Raw genomic sequence first — 17,904 nt, 5'->3', positions numbered from 1 at the left:
AAGGCTAATGGAGTAGTCGACCGAGTCGACTGACTGGGCGCCTAACTGAAGGCGAGGCCAACGAGATGGTCCAACATCAGATACAGTGGCCCCCACAGTTTGCTAACTGGAGGCCATTCTGTCTGTAGGAGCAGGCGGAATCTCGAGCACCACAAAGCAAAACGCCAAAGCCACTGCCCCACTGCCCACTGCCCACTGCCCCACTGGCCCAAGGCTGCACCGCCAGAAGTTGTGTTGCCAGTGAAATGTTAAGCAAATTGAATTTCTGCATAACAAATTGCAATGCAGATAATTTGTGTTAGATAACAAAAGAAACTGAACTGAGGCAGGCCACAAAGCGAGCCACAAACAAATTAAATAATAAGCTAGATGACCTTCAAGGCTTCTCTTCAAGGATTTCTCAAGTATTGCCAAGAAATTGAAGTCCCAGGGGCAAATCCTGCAAGAGCTGAAAAATATGCAGCACATTTTTGAGGGCATGATGGGAATTACTGACAAAAGGATAAAAGTACCACTGCAATTACCAGAAAATTCTTGATTTTCAAAGGTAAGAGAGATCTTCGTAAATTTAAACCCGCATTGGCCTTTCCGCAAGAATGCAGACAAAACATTAAAAATCCATAAGAACACATATTTTTCTGTCTCGATAATATTTTCTTAACTTATTAAAAGTTAAATAGTTTAACCAATTAACTTTGATATTTCTATAGTCGTGTTTTCCCCATATAAAACAGATGATTCTTGATAAAAGTTATCCACAGAGTCCCCGCGAATTTTATACAAAAAAACAGGGATGGTTTTACCATTTAATAGCTTGGAAAATCAAGCAATATTTCATGTATGTACCTATATTAGTACAGCAAGTATTACAGATGTTTTTAGAAGCGTATATCTTTTAAAACGTAGCTTCGATTGTATTAATTTTTGTGGCTTGTAATGTATAAATGGAAATTCCCATATACTCTTTAACCCTTTATTGCTGTACTTGACCCACATGGAAAAGTTAATTAGTTGTAATGAAATCTGTACCACACTCACACACACATGCACGTACTGGTGTTGCGTTGCGGTTTTGGTCTCTTTTAGAGAGGCTTATGCATGTTGCACATGAAAAGCATGCATTCTCGTATGTCTGTCTCTTGATTGGAATGCAATTACAATTGTAATTACTATTTTTACAGCCTTGGCCTTGAGTTGGACTCCTGACAGACACAGAGACAGACACCTGTGCCAGCGAACCCTAGATGGCAAGAAGGGTGTCAAGAAAAGGAAAAGCCATTTGCATATTAGAAGTGTTTTTCACACCTCAGACACCCACAGACAGTGCAGACTGGAAAGGGCTTCCCTTCCCCTTTCTCCTCTTCCCATTGCTGTTTATTGTTTGTGTACGTACGCATAACGCCCTGCAAATAAAAGAAGAAATTACAGCTCATTAGAAATATGAAACAAAAATGTAAATAAAAAAAGAAGGCAAAGCACACGCTGCGGGGGGAAAAGGGCTAGAAGAGCAGTAAAAGCAAACAGCAGGAGGCCAACAGAAAAGGATTCAGACAGAGAACCAGCACCAGTGGCTGTGGCAGTGGCAGTGGCAGCAGCAGTGGCTGCGGCAGTGGCAACAACAGGATATGCCAAGGCAGACGACGAGTGAAAAATGTAAATAAAATATTGCACATGGTGTGGGGGGAGAGAGCCCAGGAACCACTTGAACACGTTGTCAAGAAGTGTGGCTTGCTACATACATAAATATGTATCTTGGGGGATGGGTGTGTCAGCAGCAACAACACCAGCAGCAGCAGCAGGAGAAGGAGCAGAACGAAGCAACATCAGCCAAGACACATTATGCGTCGTTTAAATAGCCATAAATCTTGCATAAAAGCACGCGTCCAGCAACAACAATGGAGACGGCACTTGACTGCAACTTTAATATGGAAAATCAGTTGGCTAACGACAACGTGGCAGCAACAGCAACAGCAGCACCAACAACACTGGATATTTGCAACGCTAATTTAGCATCAAGTCAGAAGTTGGGAGCTGAGAGCTGAGAGCACACGGGTCATCAAGTCATCAGGCGGTATGAACACCCTCCTCCTATTTTAAGTTTGACCCAAAGTCTCCGGAGTCGCCGAGTCAAATTGAATTTTGCCACCAAGGCGCTTTGCCGGCATCAATATGGACTCAAAGGGGATCAGCGCTAAATGCTGCACGCAACGTCAACGCCATCCATCTTACTTAATGTCAGCTGCAGCGAGGCAGCAGCACCATCCCCACAGCAGGAGGAACCCCCAGCACTTTCCTCATTATGCGATGACAAAACAACAACTATTAAGCGGCGCCTGCAGAGGCAGCAGCAGCGACAGCAAGCGGAAGCAACAGCAGCGTCCACACTTTTATGATTTGCTAACGACAAGAGCTGCGTCGCTGGCTGCGTTGGCTGTTTAAAAATCAATTTCAACGCCGCATGCAGTCCTTGCAGTCCCTGGCCTTTCACCTTTAAGGCAGCAGCATCCCGCCAGCAGCATCGGGGGCCCGTGTGCCTTCTGCTTATATTCCTGTCAGACAGCGAGGACGAGAACGAGGACGAGAACGAGAGCGACAACGCCTCATGCGCCTCGTACACAACAAAAGCCAATAGACGTCAACGTGATGGGAACAGGCTTCAGCAGGAGCAGCAGCATCAGCAGCAGCCATCATCGCACATCTCCCATCAGCCCTAGCCCTGAGCTCCGTAGTCACAGAGGCACACAGGATGAAGCAAAAGCAGGGACAGTGGCAGTGGCAGTGGCAGTGGCAGTGGCAGCGGCAGCCTTTCTTTGGCCTCGCAGCCGGCATGCGTCAGGTGTCCCATTTTAATAAATTATGCAGCCTGCTAAATGCTTAAACAATTGAATTTCATATTTACATAATATGTAATGTGCTGCGACATCATTATGCAGGCATCGGGGATTCTGTTCGGTTCGTTTCGGTTCGGCATCGTTCCACTGGAGGCGGCATGTGGCCCGCCCACAGTTTATTGAATTATGTTTCGGGGCGTAGAGAGAGTGGCAGCCCCGGAAATATGACACAAATTGTCGCAACTTTGGGCTCAAAACTAAATGCCAGAGAATGGTTACTGTCTCCCTCACCCAATTCCTGGGTTTTCTGAGCGGCAAAATTTCATTTGACGTTTAGAATGGTTGGAGTAGACTTTATTAATTATTTCGCACTTTAACAAATGTTGGGTCATTCATTTGTGCACTTTAATATGGCTCTTGGAATAGTTTCGACCAACACAATCCCTCCTGGAACCAGTTCTCTCGTGCGAGTTATTTATGAATTTAGTCGAGCTCGAAAAATTTCTGCAAAATTAAATCATGTGCAGACGGCATTTGCCATATTTTATTACAATCTGAGGAGCACCCATATAGTTTATATTGCCCGCATACATATATACGAGCGGATATATGTTTGGGGAATTTTCATTCGTTTCGTTTTATATTACGCATACGCCACTTTGGCCGACACGTAGGCTCTGCCTCTGCCTCTGCGGCTGTTGAGATCTCAAATCCCCATATCCCCGACATCGGAACACATGCATGCCCAAGTGCCTAATTACGAACATGTGTCAGAGGAGCACAGACGGCAGAGAGATTGTTTGTTGGGTGTGTGTGTGTGTGTATGGTGTGGCGGCGTCTAATCAAAACTTTTATTTGCATGAAATTAAATTCAAGCAATTGCACTTAATTTGCCAAACAGGCAGCTATGGTGAATAAACAGACAGCGCAAGGAGCGACCGGGATAAGGAAGACAGGAAGAAAAAAAAAAAGAAAGAAAACCGAAATTAAAAATCAAGCAGGCGTGGGGGGCAGGGCAGGGCAGGCGTGTGGCATGAGGAAGACCCTGGGATGGAATGCGGGACCACGGCAGAAATTATGAGCACGCTGGAGAAATCTAAGACGATGTTGGATGCTGCTGCTGCTGCTTCTGCTGTTGGGCGTGCCAGTCGTAGTCGCCCTCGGAGGAGTGCCAGTCGTTTGAAGTGCCTAAGGAAGCAGACTCAACTCACACACACACACACACATGCACCCACTCCAGACGACCATAAATAAAGTATTTGATGTGCATGAAGTTAATGTCTTATTATGCCCAAGTTGTCAAAAACAAGCGACCCCCAGACCCCACCCCACCCGACGCGACCCAACCAGATCGGGTGGCCTTCCTGCCTGCCTGCCTCGATGTTAGTTAAGGCGTGCTTAATGTGCGTGCGGGCGGTTTTATGTGGGACGCGTTTGGGCCAGGCCAGGAGAGGGCGTGGATTTTATTAACTTGAGCGCAGTGTTCGCGCCAGCTCGGTTCGGTTCGGTTTTCGGGCGCTCGACAGACAGCGAGCGGCTTGAGTTTTGATTTGGCTTAAGTACATCAGCCGGCGCCAGTTTAATGATAACAAACTCAACACAAGTGATAACGCGTCAAATTACCAAACAGACCGAATGGGTGTATGTGTGTGTTAGCCAAGATGTGAGGAAAGGGGAGCAAAAGAGATGATATGGGATGGGTCTTGGGCTCAATCAATGAATCTCAACTGGTTGTCTTGCCGACCCAGCCGCCCCGTCCCCGTTTGCGTCGTGTGTGTATTTGTGCATGTCTGGCAAAAACGAAATTAGGCAAATTTAATGAATTTATGCTGGTGGCATCTCCTTTGTAATCCGAGTGCGCGCACACCAAAGTAAGTGACCTGCTTCGTTCTTGGTTAAGTGGCCTTGCTCGAGCGAATCCCAGGGCCTGGTCCCTGCCTCGTGTGTGTGTGTGGCAGGGGTAAGAATGAAAATGAGCCAAAGCCAAGCCAAAGCCAGAAGCTAGAGCTGGATAGGAGGAGCAGCCTACAACCGCCTAATGTGGAAGTGGATGCAGCGAGGTGTACGGTCTGGAGGCAATTTCCCCGGCAGTTGTAAATGCGATGAGTGCGTGGAGTAAATGTTGTGTGGCTGCTTAATGCCCCACCGAGTGCCGTCACCCAGGAACCCAGGAGGGGAGAAGCAGACTAAGTAATCCAAGTCTTAAATTACAAGGAGAGATTAGGTAATACACTCGTGCGTTTCGATTCAACCGAATTTCTTCATCACAATTATTAGTTCAATTATTATGCTGGGACAGTCAAGTGGCGCCCATTTACTTACTCCCGAACTTCTAATGCTTATAGGAGTGTTCTTATTGAAAAGTACGTACTTCTACGCTGGACAGGACTCTGAAGTGTAGACTGAAAGGCCCCTTAACTCTTTAGTTGGTTTTATTCAAACATATGGATATGAAGAACCTGAAAGCGACAGTTATGCATTGGCCTGTTTAGGAGCGTAGTTTGGTTTTTTATACGTGAACATGTACAAGGAAATGATATCTATCGATACTTAAAGAAACACTCCCTCAAACTTTCCAAAAACTCGAGAAAAACGATGGTTTTTGATTCTATAAGGAGAAAAACCCTCAACATTAATTGGGATACTCGGATCTGGCCAATTCAACAATGTCCCCACTTAATGACGCCGTCGTCCCACCTCGATCTATTGGTTTAAACGTTAAAAATTACTTTAAAAAAAAAATTACAGAGTGGGAAAAAATGGGGCCATAATCGGTGCAAGCTGGTTGCAAAAAATAATAGCAAATATAAATCTATAAACGTTCAATTGAAAAAAAGAAAACTCACAAGAAAATTGGTTCAAAAAAACTGTGCGATGGAAAAAAGCAATAGTTTTGTTTTAAATTGTTAAAACTGTTGACAATAATTTTAATAATTATACAAAGTTGGTTTTGTTGAAAATATCTATCAGCATATATACATTTGAGCCACTGTATGTACATATGTATGTGTGGATACATAGCAAGAAGGGGTATGATGATAAAATAGGAATAAGCGAGAACAAATCTATACCCTAGCTGGATATAAATATATATTCTTTGTTTTTAATTATTTTAAACCCTGTTAACTTTTTTATGTAAATATATGGTACATACATGACCACCAGGACAAACTTTTCCATCAGAACTTCATGGTAAATTTCCTCAAAGTTGTTTCGGTCTTCCATATCGTCCAATCATTGCTATGGCCGCCTTCCGCCAGCCCAACCCCCCAACATTACCCAATTCAAGCAATTTAACAAATGACTTCCTTCTCGGCTCCACCGCAACCGCAAGTACGCGACGCCCCATCAGCAGTCGGTTGTGCCACGAATCTAACCACATTCACGTCGCCTACAGCGTCATTATCCAGCCCAAGCATCTGTGCGGATGGACCAAGTGGAGCGGGGCCCAACAGCCTGAGAGCCAAACTTGTCATAAGAAATATGAGCAAAGTAGTACGAAAAAGAGAAAGGCGGAGAGGTCGGACCGAAGCCAACATTTCGTCCGTGTCCGCCGTGGAGGGAGAGAGCCAAAGTCGAAAGTGAATTGGCTTCATTGCGTCTAAATGTGGTGTCAGACACGGTTGACGTTGGCGGTGTCCACCCTCTAGCCGGGGCTGCCTGCAACCCACGCCCGCTCCTGCCACTGTCGATTTCTTATCTGACGCTGTCAGGGTGGTAGGAAGGTCGGGAGGGAGTGCGCTCCTCGTATTGACACTGCTCCAGTGTGCCCCAAGTGCTGTAGTACTTAATGATGTCTGAAAAAGAAAGAATTCTGCAATCACGATTGCTGTGCACCGACACCCGTTCCCGTTGTGGGACTTTTATGGGAATTCCTGGGAGGACTGGAATTCCTTTGTGTTCCAAGCTTAAGACTTAATTGAATTTAATACATGAAATGAACCCAGAAGTGCATTGTCTCGCCCTTGGCGGTTGTTTTTTCGGTTTTTAGGTAGTAGTAGGTATACACACGTTTATTATATTTCCAAAAAGTAAAATGAAAGTGAGAAATTCTCCTTGTACATACAGATTTCTTTTGTATTTAGTGTTAATGTGTTTCTGTTTGTTTTGTGTTCTGTTTCGGTTTCTGTTCTTTCTTACTTCTCTCATTCTCTGGTTGTGCCGTAAAAAGGTATCCAAAAGTTAATGTTCCAAAAAGTAAATTGAAGAATTTATCAAACAAATGCCGCCAGGTACAGCGGGATGTCAGCCTTTGCTCATTGTCATCAATGGGACAGACGGGAATGATCCTTACACTTCCTCCTTCTCCTTTACATCCTTACACTTCTCCTGTTGCAGCATACACACACAACGCGCTACTTTCTCGCTTTTCTTTTCTTGGTTTTTTTTGTTTTTGTTTAGTTTAGTGATAGGTTGTTGCATTAAATTAAGAAATTATCACATCATATTTGAAAATTGGTTTTGCGTTTAAGTAAAGAGTGTTTGTTTTTGATGCAGTTTTTCAGATGGAAAAGGTCTGCCCCTTTGGGTGTGGGGCAGCAACAAATAATTTACACTTCACAAATCATTTAAACATAAAGATGCTATGTTCAAAGTGCGGTTTGTGTCGCTGAGAGTCTAGTCCAAGTCCGGGGTGGTTCTTTCCTCACAAAACGATGAAAAGTACGAAAACTTAAACTTAGGCTACGAACTTAATTTAACTTAGGGCCTAGCGCTGTTTAGTTTTGCTACTGATGAAATCTCCTGTTTCTAATAGTTTCTGCTTGCTTTAGTCGAAGCGCGTGTGCCGACCACCGTCGCCGCCACCACCACCGCCGCCGCCGCCGCCAAAGCCGCGTCCATTGCTCAGGCTGCCCTTCTTGAAGCCACCGCCGCCGAAACGACCGCCGCCGCCGCCACCACCGCCATATCGGGAGCGTCCGCCGCCACCGTCGTAGCGGGAGTTGCGGGCAAGATTCTCCAGGGCAGGATTGATTTCCTATAAAACAGCGAAATCGGAAAATTAAATTACTAGCTCTTTTTCCTCCTTAATGAGTGGACTCACCTGATTAGCCTCTCTGAGCACGTCGACAAGCGCCTTGGCCTGCTTGGCATTGTTCTTGGTGAAGAAGGCAAAGGATGTGCCCTTGGTGTTGGAACGTCCTGTCCGTCCAATGCGATGGATATAGTCCTCGCTGTTTTGTGGGTAGTCAAAGTTGATGACATACTTAATGCCATCCACATCTGTTTGGTTCGGAAAAGATGCGAAAAATTGTTCAGATTAGTCGGATGGACCAGCGGGTATCAGAGGGAGAGAGCGATTAATAGGGGGGGTGGATAATTATCATAATTGAACAACAGGTTTTCAAATTGCCAAATGTTTTTCCGCTGTGGGCGATCGGATAATCGCTTGCAACAATTTGTAGCGTTTTTTCGAGATGTTTTACACTTTGAACACACTTATCTTTTTTTGGGTTTGTTTTGTTTTTTGGTTTTTTGTTTTTTGGACTTTAGCAGCATATACTTTTTGTTTGGTTTTGGTTGAAAGTCTTTTTGTTTGGGTATATGTTTTTAGAAAAAAAGAAAATGTTTCAAAATGTACGTTACCTTCTTGGTGCTATAAATTGTTTCACTCAATTTTCTCTCTCAATCAAAATCTCAAAGCTTTTGTGGCGTCGCGCAGCTCGTGGTCCAAACTCTCCCAAAAAAAAGAATCGCACGGCGAAGCGAGCGGCGAGAGTTTGTTGCATTGAGCCGCGTGCGCCTCTCTCTATATACGCGAGTAGTGGTAGTACTCTCGCGTGTGTAGGTGTGTTTGTGGAGGCGGCCAACGCCAACGGCAACTGTCATGGCCATGGTCAACGGTAGTATGGCCACGGCACCGGCAGGCAAACCGCAGCATTGGCACCGGCAACGTCAACCGCATCCTCCGCATAGACAGGAGGACAGGACGGAGGCGCGCCGCTAGATGCGTTGGCCAGGAGGGGTAACGGTAACACAACAACAAACGGCCTGTCCAGTAGCAGTCGCCACCACACATTATGACGGGCCATTGTCGATGGCGGCGGCGCAGGCACAGGCACAGGCATAGGCAGTCAGGCAGTGGGCGTGGTAGCTAGGCGCACTCAGCAGCAGCAGCAGTGACGACGAGAACAGGAGACAGCAGAACCGTCAGCAGAAATTCCGCATCATCTTCAACCCACAGCCCACATATCGCTCCGATCCGATCCGCTCCCACACTCAATCCCGCACACAACGCTCTCCTCATCGTTCGGTCCAGTTCGGTTCGTTCTCTCTCCACAAGCAACTACGAGTAGACTGTGGGCGTGCTCGGCAGGTGTCGGTTGGTTGGTTGTTTGGTTGGTTGGTTGGTGTGTGTGTGTGTGTGGGGTGAGGACCTGATCTGATCTGATTTTTGTGTGACTTTTGTGGCTGGTGTGGTGTTCAGGTGCGTGTGGGTGGGTGGGTTTGTCTTTTGCTTGGCTGCTTGCTTTTTTGGTGGTGCATCCGCTGGCAGGTCAGGGCAGGAATGGCAGGCAGGGCAAGGGTCACACCTTGGTGGTGGTCTCTGTTGCTGATGCTGTCTGGGCGCCGCCGATGTTTTGGCAGCCTCTGTCTGGCCTTCTGGGGATGTCTTTTTATTTGTTTTTTGCCTGCTTTGTAGCGCCGCCTTCTAACTGCTAACTGCTGGGGCGGCTGCTGGCAAGTGTTGGCCAGGGTTGGGTTGTGTTGTGATGGTTGCCTGAGGCTGGCTGCGTTGTTGTTGTTGCAATTAAACTCTTTCTCAATACAGACTGCAGAGGCCACATATGATGCATGATGTTGGGGATATGTCGTGTCTCTCATGCGCGTATCCAAGCCGAAACGAATCTCGATCGTCAGAAACTTTCATAGATCCTTTTGCCCAAATTAAAATTCTCATTGGAGATTGGCAAAAGTCGCTCAAGTTACGAGTACTCGCAAGGGTAGCACGGGTCGCTCATTTATCTCATTTATCCTCCCCATCATACTACAACAATCGGCCTCTGTAAACGAGAAAGAAACAGAAAGAGGGAGAGAGAGAGAAAGAGGCAGAGAGAGACACGCACAAAGACCACGTTGTGTGTGTTATACACACACATACACGTGTATAACAGCATACATGTATAACACATACATATGTATATTGTTGATATTTTTGCAAGGGTTGGGCCGGGACGGGTGCAAGGGGGGTTGCGGGTGGGTGGGGGGTGGAGTAAAAGTTCAAGTTGATTATTTAAGTTTTTCGATTGGCATTTTGTTGGCTTACTGACTAATAACTGTTTTTTTTTTTTTTTTGCTGTATGGGCGCGCTCTATACGATATTTATATTGGGTGCGATTGGGGGATAGCGGTTCGGGGGATCTTTGCGGAGTACATTCGCATGTGTGTGTGTGCTTATGGATGGATGATCTATTACGTGAACTTCTGTGGGTGATATCTTGGGGAAGGATGGGGGGTGGGTTTGGTTGGATTGGGAATGTTTTTGTATAAGCAATAGCCCTACTATAGAATGTGTGTGTCTGTTTATCTATGCTCTAAGAGACCTTGTTCGTTTTCATTCCAATAACTACTGCAAGAGGGTGCTTTGTTGTGCTGTGGCTGTCTGGCTCACGGCGGAAACTTACCCAGACCACGGGCCGCCACATCGGTGGCTACCAGAATGTTCGATTTGCCCGAACGGAATTCGCGAAGGACAAAATCACGCTCCGACTGTGACTTGTCGCCGTGAATGGCGCCGCAACGCACGCCGAAGCTGCGTATGAATCGCACCAGATTGTCCACGCGTCGCTTCGTCTCCACAAAGATGATGATCTTGCCGGGATTCTCGCTGGTGTCATAAATGTCCGACAGGAGACTCTTAAGCCTGCGAGGGGATTATGTGTTTAGTATGCGGATATTTTTGGAGTGAAAGAAAACCTACTTCTCTTCCTTGCTAAACTCATCGCACACTTCCACCACCTGGCGGATGTTGTGATTGGCTGACAATTCGAGGGAACCGATGTTGATCTGGATGTAGTTGCCGAGGAAGTCCTCGGCCAGCTGCTTGACCTCCTTGGGCCAGGTGGCGCTCCACATGAGCGTCTGACGGTCGGGACGGATCTGTGAGACAATCTTGCGGATCTGGGGCTCGAAGCCCATGTCCAGCATACGATCGGCCTCGTCCAGCACCAGGTAGGTGCATCGTTTCAGATTCGTGCCGCCCGACGAGAGGAAATCAATGAGGCGACCGGGCGTGGCGATAACAATCTCGCATCCGCGCTGCAGATCGCGCATCTGGCCGCCCTTAGGGGCGCCTCCGAAAACGCAGGTGTTGCGCACATACGAGGACGAACCGAACTCGGTGGCCACCTGCTGGATCTGCTGGGCCAGCTCACGCGTTGGCGCCAGCACCAGGGCAATGGGTCCGTCGCCGCGCTGCAGCGGCTGCTGGTTGTTGATGTGCACGATGGCGGGCAGAATGTAGCCCAGGGTCTTGCCCGAGCCGGTCTTGGCAATGCCCACAAAGTTCGCACCGCTCATCGCGATGGGCCAGCCCTGCGCCTGAATGGGTGTCGGCTCCTTGTAGCCCTGGCGGCGGATCTCCTTCGTCACGTATTCGGGCAAGTATACCTCACCGAAGTCCTGAATGGGATTCTGGGCCTGGCCGCGCACAGTGATCTCGTGCTCGTCGCGATACCGCTGCACCTCGTACGGGGAACGGGCCGCCACGGTGGCGTGCTCCTGATAGAAGTTCTTCTTGAACGGCGTCAGATTGGAGAAGTCGACTGGGCGCATTGGCAGATCCTGGCTACCGCCGCCTCCGCGACGATCGCCACCGAATCCACCGCCACCGCCGCCAAAGCGACCACCGCCGCCTCCACCACCGCCGCCGCGATCATCGCGACGCTTCTCAATCCGTCCATTGCGGACGCCATGGTAATCGCCTCCGCCGCCACCAGCGCCAAAGCGGGATCCTCCTCCTCCGCCGCCGCCGCCACCTCCGCCGCGACGGTCTTCACCGCCACCGCGGCCATCGCGACCGCCACGGGAATTTTGACCGAAATCACGATCGTGTGGTGCCCTGGAAAATGGAATGGAATTTCAAGGGAATTAATTAATATATTTGCCCCAAATTGTTGCTAGTTGTGAAAGGAAGGCTCAAGAAAAGAAATATCTCTTTAATCTTGCTCTTCTCGCAACACTTTTGGCGCTGAAAAGCAGTCAAGGTTGTTGGCCTTAATCTTTAAGCCTAGTATTTTTCGATTTCGGTTTTTCCTTGACAGATAGTTGCATCATTTTCTTTTCTTAAGTATTTCTTTTGGGGAGGAGTGGTGAGTGGTGGTGGTGGAAGTAAAGGCTTTGGCTGGTCTTACTTTGCTCGCATGCTGCCGCTAGACGTCTGATGTCTGAGTCGGAGTCTAAGACTTGGCTGACTTTCTTTCTGTCTTTCTGTGTCGGTAAAGAGCCGCTAAACAGCCGACAGAGGAGTTATGCTAGTGTGTGTGCTGTGTGGCACCGGCCTGTGCCAGAGGGAGACGGCGAGAGACAACCGCAATAAACTTAAATAAAACTAATTGCGTGTTATGGAAATTAAATAAATTTCGGATAATACAAACAGTAAAGCAAATTTGATTGACAACAACATGCAACTCTCCCACCATATATCCTTCTACCCATTTCGAGCGCCCGCGGATTGCTCAACTAAACAACTCCCGCCCCTGCAACACACAAGTGGGGCTCTGGGCTCTGACATTAATCAATGTGGGGTTGCACCCAAGGACTGCTGCCACGCCACGACTCGACTCGTTCCACTCCAATCCTGGCCTGCCTATTGCCCTGTCAATTTGGTCCGTTGCCCCTCTGTTTGTGTTTGTGTTTCTGTGTCTGTTCCGTTTTGTTGGCCTCTGGCACGCCAACTTGGCCAACTAGCAGCAGAGCGGAAACGGAACGCTCCGAACGTTTATGAGACAGCCAAATGTCTCGAACGGGTTAGGGGGAGACCAGCGGGAGGGACTTGCTGTGTGTCTACCTGTCGCTTTTTGACATGCAAAAGGGCACAATCGCAGGCGGGGGCTCATCATAATCAATTGGCGTCATTTGACATTTTAAACTATTAGCGCGTACATACGTCGGCGTATAACGTGAAATCCGATTGCAAGGAATCTCGATACTGGTATCTTTTTCATATCAAAAAGCCCTGTATTATTGCAGATAGCGATATAGATGTTTCTGCAATTTGCTTTTCTCCACGTGCAAACATGATGAAAACCAGAAAGTCGCTGTCTCGATACATTCCGCGCATAAACGAAACACCAGACAGAACACAAAGCGGCCGTGCGAGCGGGACAAAACTAGTCAGTGACAGCCGCCGACTGTGCTACGAAACTGTTATACATGCGGCCGAAGCACGCGAAAAATGCCGCCGTCAACAGGCAAGACCATCTCCTCTCACACTAGCGCACGCCCTGTGTGCGTGTTCGTGTTTGAACATACAGACAAATTAAAATGCTATAAAAAAGCAAACGAAGCAAAGACACGTTTCACAAATCAAGCAAATTCTCGTTATGACGTGCGCTGTCGTTCTTGCCAGTTAGTTGTTGCTCTTGCGGATGGCTACATAAGAGAGAAAGAGTAGAAGAGGAGAACACTGGGAGCACACCACTGTCAAAATAATTATCGGACCATGTGTTTTTGCTTTGCCTTGCAGTGGCCTCTGTCCCGTTTACCCGTTTTCACATTTTCACATTTTGCTGTGTTTGCTCTTTCTCCCTGCTTTTTCAAGCGCAGCCCGCACCTAATTACTCATCACAGCCCGTTTCGTAGGTGTACAGAAATACACGAACACGCCGAGCGCAAGCAAAATGGCGGCGGAAAAAACCAGCGGCCCAGCTGCTTGCCCCGTACTGCGTTTCATAAGCCTTTTATATTGTTAATTATTTGGCCGTCTGGCGATTACTTACATTACTCCTTCAATTTTGATTTCCTCTGTATTCACGTGTGGATCAGTAAAAGGCGATTTCCTCGCACGTTTGGACACAGTGTCTTGCTCGTCTGCTTCTGGGAGAGAGTATGTGGATGTTCTTGACGTTTCTAATAGTCTGGGTGACAAACGAAACGCACGCTGTGCCTGGGAGATACTGGGTAATAATACTCTGGGTATACTGGATACACTCGACTCCTGGCGACTGGGGCTACTCGGACTCCCGTGGAACTGTTGTGGGTGTTCTGTGCAGAGCAAAGCGAAACTGCTGCTGGTCGTTCTGTTGGTCGAGGAAAAAAGAAAATGGCGACGTTGCGTTATACATTTTTCCGCACTGCTTGGTGAAATCAATAAGTTGCCCCAGCTGCACGCCGGCCGTGCGACGGTCTCGCACGACTTTCGCGTCACGTATTGCATTAACTTTAGCATATTTATTTAATTTTCTTTTGACTAGTACAGCACTTCCCACAGATTATAATTCTACTTTTACCGCAGCGCGTGTCTTACCTAACCTCGTCCAAAGTGGAAATGAGGAAGAGCGACTCGGCGGTGTGACCAAATAATCTTTTTCGGCCCATCTGGCAACAGTATTACTATTTTACAGGATCTGGCAGCCCTGATAAAACATTGCTATGACAATAAAATTAGTTATTTTTCAAACAATAACAATTGTAGCTAGTTTTTATTGAATAATGTGGGTGGACAAGAATGCATCCAACGGGATTGCAAAATGAGCGAATATACCACGAAGTCTGGCATGGTGTGGTGGTCGTATGACACTAAACTCCAGTCGCTTCGTCCGGTTATATGTCGCAGAGCAGTGGCACTCTTAGAGTAATAATCATGTCAAACTCATATCTGCAAAGTTTATCAATATAGCATATTTGTCGCTTTGCGTATATTTTTCTGTCTTTAGACATGAAAGATACTTCAGTATAGTGTCGGACGACCATAAAAACGTTCCAACTTCCGAGGAGGATGCCAGACTGTAATACGCTACACGCGTTAGAGTTTTTGTAGCCACGCGTTAGGAAGACATTTTTGGCGTGTAGCCGGCATCCCCGCTTTTTCTGCAAATTTGTTTGGAAAATTGGAAAATATTAACTAAAAATGTCGAAAGCACATCCCCCAGAGCTGAAAAAGTACATGGACAAACGTATGATGCTGAAGCTCAACGGCGGACGCGCTGTGACCGGCATCCTGCGCGGCTTCGACCCGTTTATGAACGTGGTGCTGGACGACACCATCGAAGAGTGCAAGGACAAGACAAAGAACAACGTGGGAATGGTGGTCATCCGCGGCAACAGCATTGTCCTGGTCGAGGCCCTAGACCGGGTATAGTGCCCGCTAAAGTGCGGGCCCTACCAACCGTCGCCGTCATGGCTATCACCGTAGCTATTATGTGTAGTCTTAAGGCTCCAACAACCACATCCACTGTATACCTTCAGAAAAGCCACAAAAATCGTAAATAAATTAATATAAATAACGAAACTATAAATACTGCACGTGAACGAGTTGGTTATCATATTTTAGAGTAAGAATATGGATTGTGAAATGTGTTCCAGCACGTTTTTCGCGCCAAATTCGCATTTCATATGAATGGTAAATAGCGTTATTATTATGTTTTTTTGCATATAAACTAAAACAATTGATAATTTTCAGATTGGCGGCGAAAAGCCTTACCACAAGGAGACCTAGGATGTGTCGGGCGAGAGCAGGATGTGGCAGGAGTCATAATTTTTGTCGCAAATTAATTACATTGACCTTGCCGCCGTTTAATAAAATAAATCATATGTATTCCATCGTTGGCATCGTTGGGAAAATGTAGAATATTTTAGATAATATCCTCAAAGTCATCAGACCGATAATAATTATGCTAGTTCTTGTAAACACGACGGCAGCGACCCGTTTTCGTAGATCCATATGTAAGTGGTCATCGCGGAACTGTACCTAATAATGATTTTTAACATATTTGCAGGGCTCACATTTCTCAACAAAAAGAAACCACTAACAGTCAATTTCGAGTTTCAGGGCGATAATTTATTATAGTCTACGGATTAATTTATGAAACTAGCAAATCAATGTGATTCATATTAAAGAGGGAGCGAGAGCAGAGCTGAAACGAATCTACAATCCCAGCAGGTGGCAGAAGCCACGGTACATTTTGGCACGACGGCCCTGAAGGCAGCCGTACAGCTCGTTGATCTTGAGGCAGTCGATCTTGCTGATCGTCTTGCGCTGGCCGATGCGGACGCCCGGTTGCAGCGGCGTCATGGTGGGCTTTTGGCCCTTCTTCTTGCTGAAGTAGAACTCGCCGTAGTGCATCACCGAGTTGTAGTCGTAGTCGAAGGCATATTTTCCCTTCTTGCGGGAGATCAGCTTGAAGTTCTTCCGGAACCGTGGCACAATGTTCTCCCAGTGGATTTTCACGAAATTGTCGCGATCTGCGCGCGACTGCTCGTGGTAGATGCCAATGGCGTGCATCAGCTCGTGCATGATGCGGCCCTCGCTGCTGAAGCAGTGTGCGCTGGTCTCGTCCGGCCGCTGAAGCGACACGATCTGCTCGCCGCCTCGCTTGCCCACGTAGGACCAGCAGCCCTTGGGCCCTTCCTCGGGCGGCTCAATCAGCAGATAGTCCTCGACCTCGCCGTCGTAGGGAACGAACTTGATGCAGGTCAGCGAGTTGAAGGTCTTCAGGGCCTGAACAATGGCCTCCCGCTCCTCGTTCACGTACCGTGGACTGATCTCGAAGGGTATGGTGCCGTTGGGCCATAGGCGCTTCGGGTGTCGCATTGGATTAACGCCCAGTCGCAGGGTTATGTAGGTGTACGGATCGATGGCTATGTCGCCCTGGAACAGGCGGGGCATCGTTTCCGGATCATCGATGCCCAAGTCATCGTTGCCAATGTCCGGCCCATACGGATCGTACTCGTCTGCAATAGAGACCAAATAATTTTCATTGAGGAAAGATCTTTCTTAATTCAGGGACTGGACGCACCTGCTGCTACACTGCTGAACTCGTGCTCGAAGAAGTCCACTCCTGCGGGATACTGGCGCGTCGGTAGTTTGGCACTTTCACTGGATGGTGGCGAGGCCATCACTAGCACTAGTACCACCACTACCACTCCACTTAATTGTGCACACATTATAATACGCCTTGGATTTTGATTTTTCTTTGCTGTAACTATTTCCATTGGATCGTTATTTGTTTACCGCGTCTACGCCATGCCATGCCGCATCCAAACCGAACAGCTGCACACAAAATTGGTAACTGAACCCCGGGACCCAAGCGGCGGGCGACTACCACTAGCGACAGCAGCGGCATCGGCGGCAGCAGCAGCAGCAGCGACTTTGCATTTTAATTTATGCAAAATGTGCGAAAATAAAAGCTAAATAATGTTGAATGTTGGGCATCCGATGGCCACGCAATCGCGCCGCATGCAAACAGATCCAAAATCCATCAGCTGGTAGGCATTGCACCTCTGAGCCGAGCTGAGCCGTGATCTCTCTGCTCAAACACGGCCCAGAGACATGCATGGCAGATCTTGTAATTTGATGCCAACGCTCGATGGCCTACTGGAAATGGAATACACACTGGGGAAAGAGTATTCCAACTGCGTTGGGGGTGTTTGATATCTCTCGGATTTTGTTGTAAAAGCATGCACCATCGTGAAATGGGATATCTCGCAGGGTTATCTCACTGATTCTAACGGGATCAGGCTGATGGCGTGACCATATGACCATATTCATTCGCATTCATTCCTCAGCTCTAACACATGTGTCAGGTAACGTAAGGAACTGTTTAAACGTGGTGTGTAAATGTGCTTGTATTAGGGAAACAGAAATCGGGCTGCTGCTTCCCCGCTTAAGAGGTCCTTAATAAATTCGTCTGTGCTTCTCGTGGGTCTATTATCGTGCCAAGGAAGGGTATCAACGCTTTGGCTTTGTGCTTGATTTGGTATTATTATTTTGTTGTCGTTGGTCATGTTCACGTTGGCGCTAACGTTTTAATGTAATAAATTTCGCAAAATTGATTTCAACGTGCCTCCAACAGCCCCTGCCGCTGCCTAGAGCTCTGTCGGCACGGAGCATTTCGTAAACGCTCAAAGTCAA

The 17,904-nt window shown here is 47.5% G+C and overlaps 3 protein-coding genes across 6 annotated transcripts; 1 reads left to right on the top strand and 2 right to left on the bottom strand.

Moving 5' to 3' along the window:
- Window positions 1-6,806: 6,806 nt before the first annotated feature.
- Rm62 (ATP-dependent RNA helicase Rm62) lies at window positions 6,807-14,422 on the bottom strand. Of its 4 annotated transcripts, XM_015181971.2 has the most exons (6): window positions 14,299-14,421; window positions 13,772-14,071; window positions 10,753-11,892; window positions 10,457-10,695; window positions 7,876-8,054; window positions 6,807-7,809 (listed from the first exon to the last, which is right to left on the bottom strand). In XM_015181971.2, the coding sequence occupies exons 1-6, from the start codon at window positions 14,367-14,369 to the stop codon at window positions 7,600-7,602; spliced, it is 2,139 nt and encodes a 712-aa protein (XP_015037457.2). In that variant the 5' UTR covers window positions 14,370-14,421; the 3' UTR covers window positions 6,807-7,599. The 4 variants fall into 4 exon arrangements, with proteins under 4 accessions (XP_015037457.2, XP_001358938.2, XP_015037459.1 ...); XM_001358901.5 differs by lacking the exon at window positions 14,299-14,421 and having other exon boundaries at window positions 13,772-14,254; XM_015181973.2 differs by lacking the exons at window positions 13,772-14,071; window positions 14,299-14,421 and adding an exon at window positions 12,185-12,210.
- Window positions 14,423-14,786: 364 nt separating this feature from the next.
- Window positions 14,787-15,488, top strand: SNRPG (small nuclear ribonucleoprotein G). Its single transcript, XM_033385696.1, has 2 exons — window positions 14,787-15,393; window positions 15,454-15,488. Exon 1 carries the CDS (start codon window positions 14,902-14,904, stop codon window positions 15,130-15,132), a length of 231 nt encoding a protein of 76 aa, XP_033241587.1. The 5' UTR covers window positions 14,787-14,901; the 3' UTR covers window positions 15,133-15,393; window positions 15,454-15,488.
- A 321-nt stretch (window positions 15,489-15,809) lies between these two features.
- Window positions 15,810-17,113, bottom strand: LOC4801919 (low choriolytic enzyme). Its single transcript, XM_001358900.4, has 2 exons — window positions 16,790-17,113; window positions 15,810-16,724 (listed from the first exon to the last, which is right to left on the bottom strand). Exons 1-2 carry the CDS (start codon window positions 16,983-16,985, stop codon window positions 15,919-15,921), a joined length of 1,002 nt encoding a protein of 333 aa, XP_001358937.3. The 5' UTR covers window positions 16,986-17,113; the 3' UTR covers window positions 15,810-15,918.
- Window positions 17,114-17,904: the final 791 nt, after the last annotated feature.

The sequence above is a fragment of the Drosophila pseudoobscura genome, chromosome 2, assembly GCF_009870125.1.
Source record: "Drosophila pseudoobscura strain MV-25-SWS-2005 chromosome 2, UCI_Dpse_MV25, whole genome shotgun sequence".
In the NCBI taxonomy this organism is placed as follows: Eukaryota; Metazoa; Arthropoda; class Insecta; order Diptera; family Drosophilidae; genus Drosophila; species Drosophila pseudoobscura.
The sequence above is the reverse complement of the archived record's forward strand: the minus strand, read 5'-3'. Positions and strand labels throughout refer to the sequence as shown.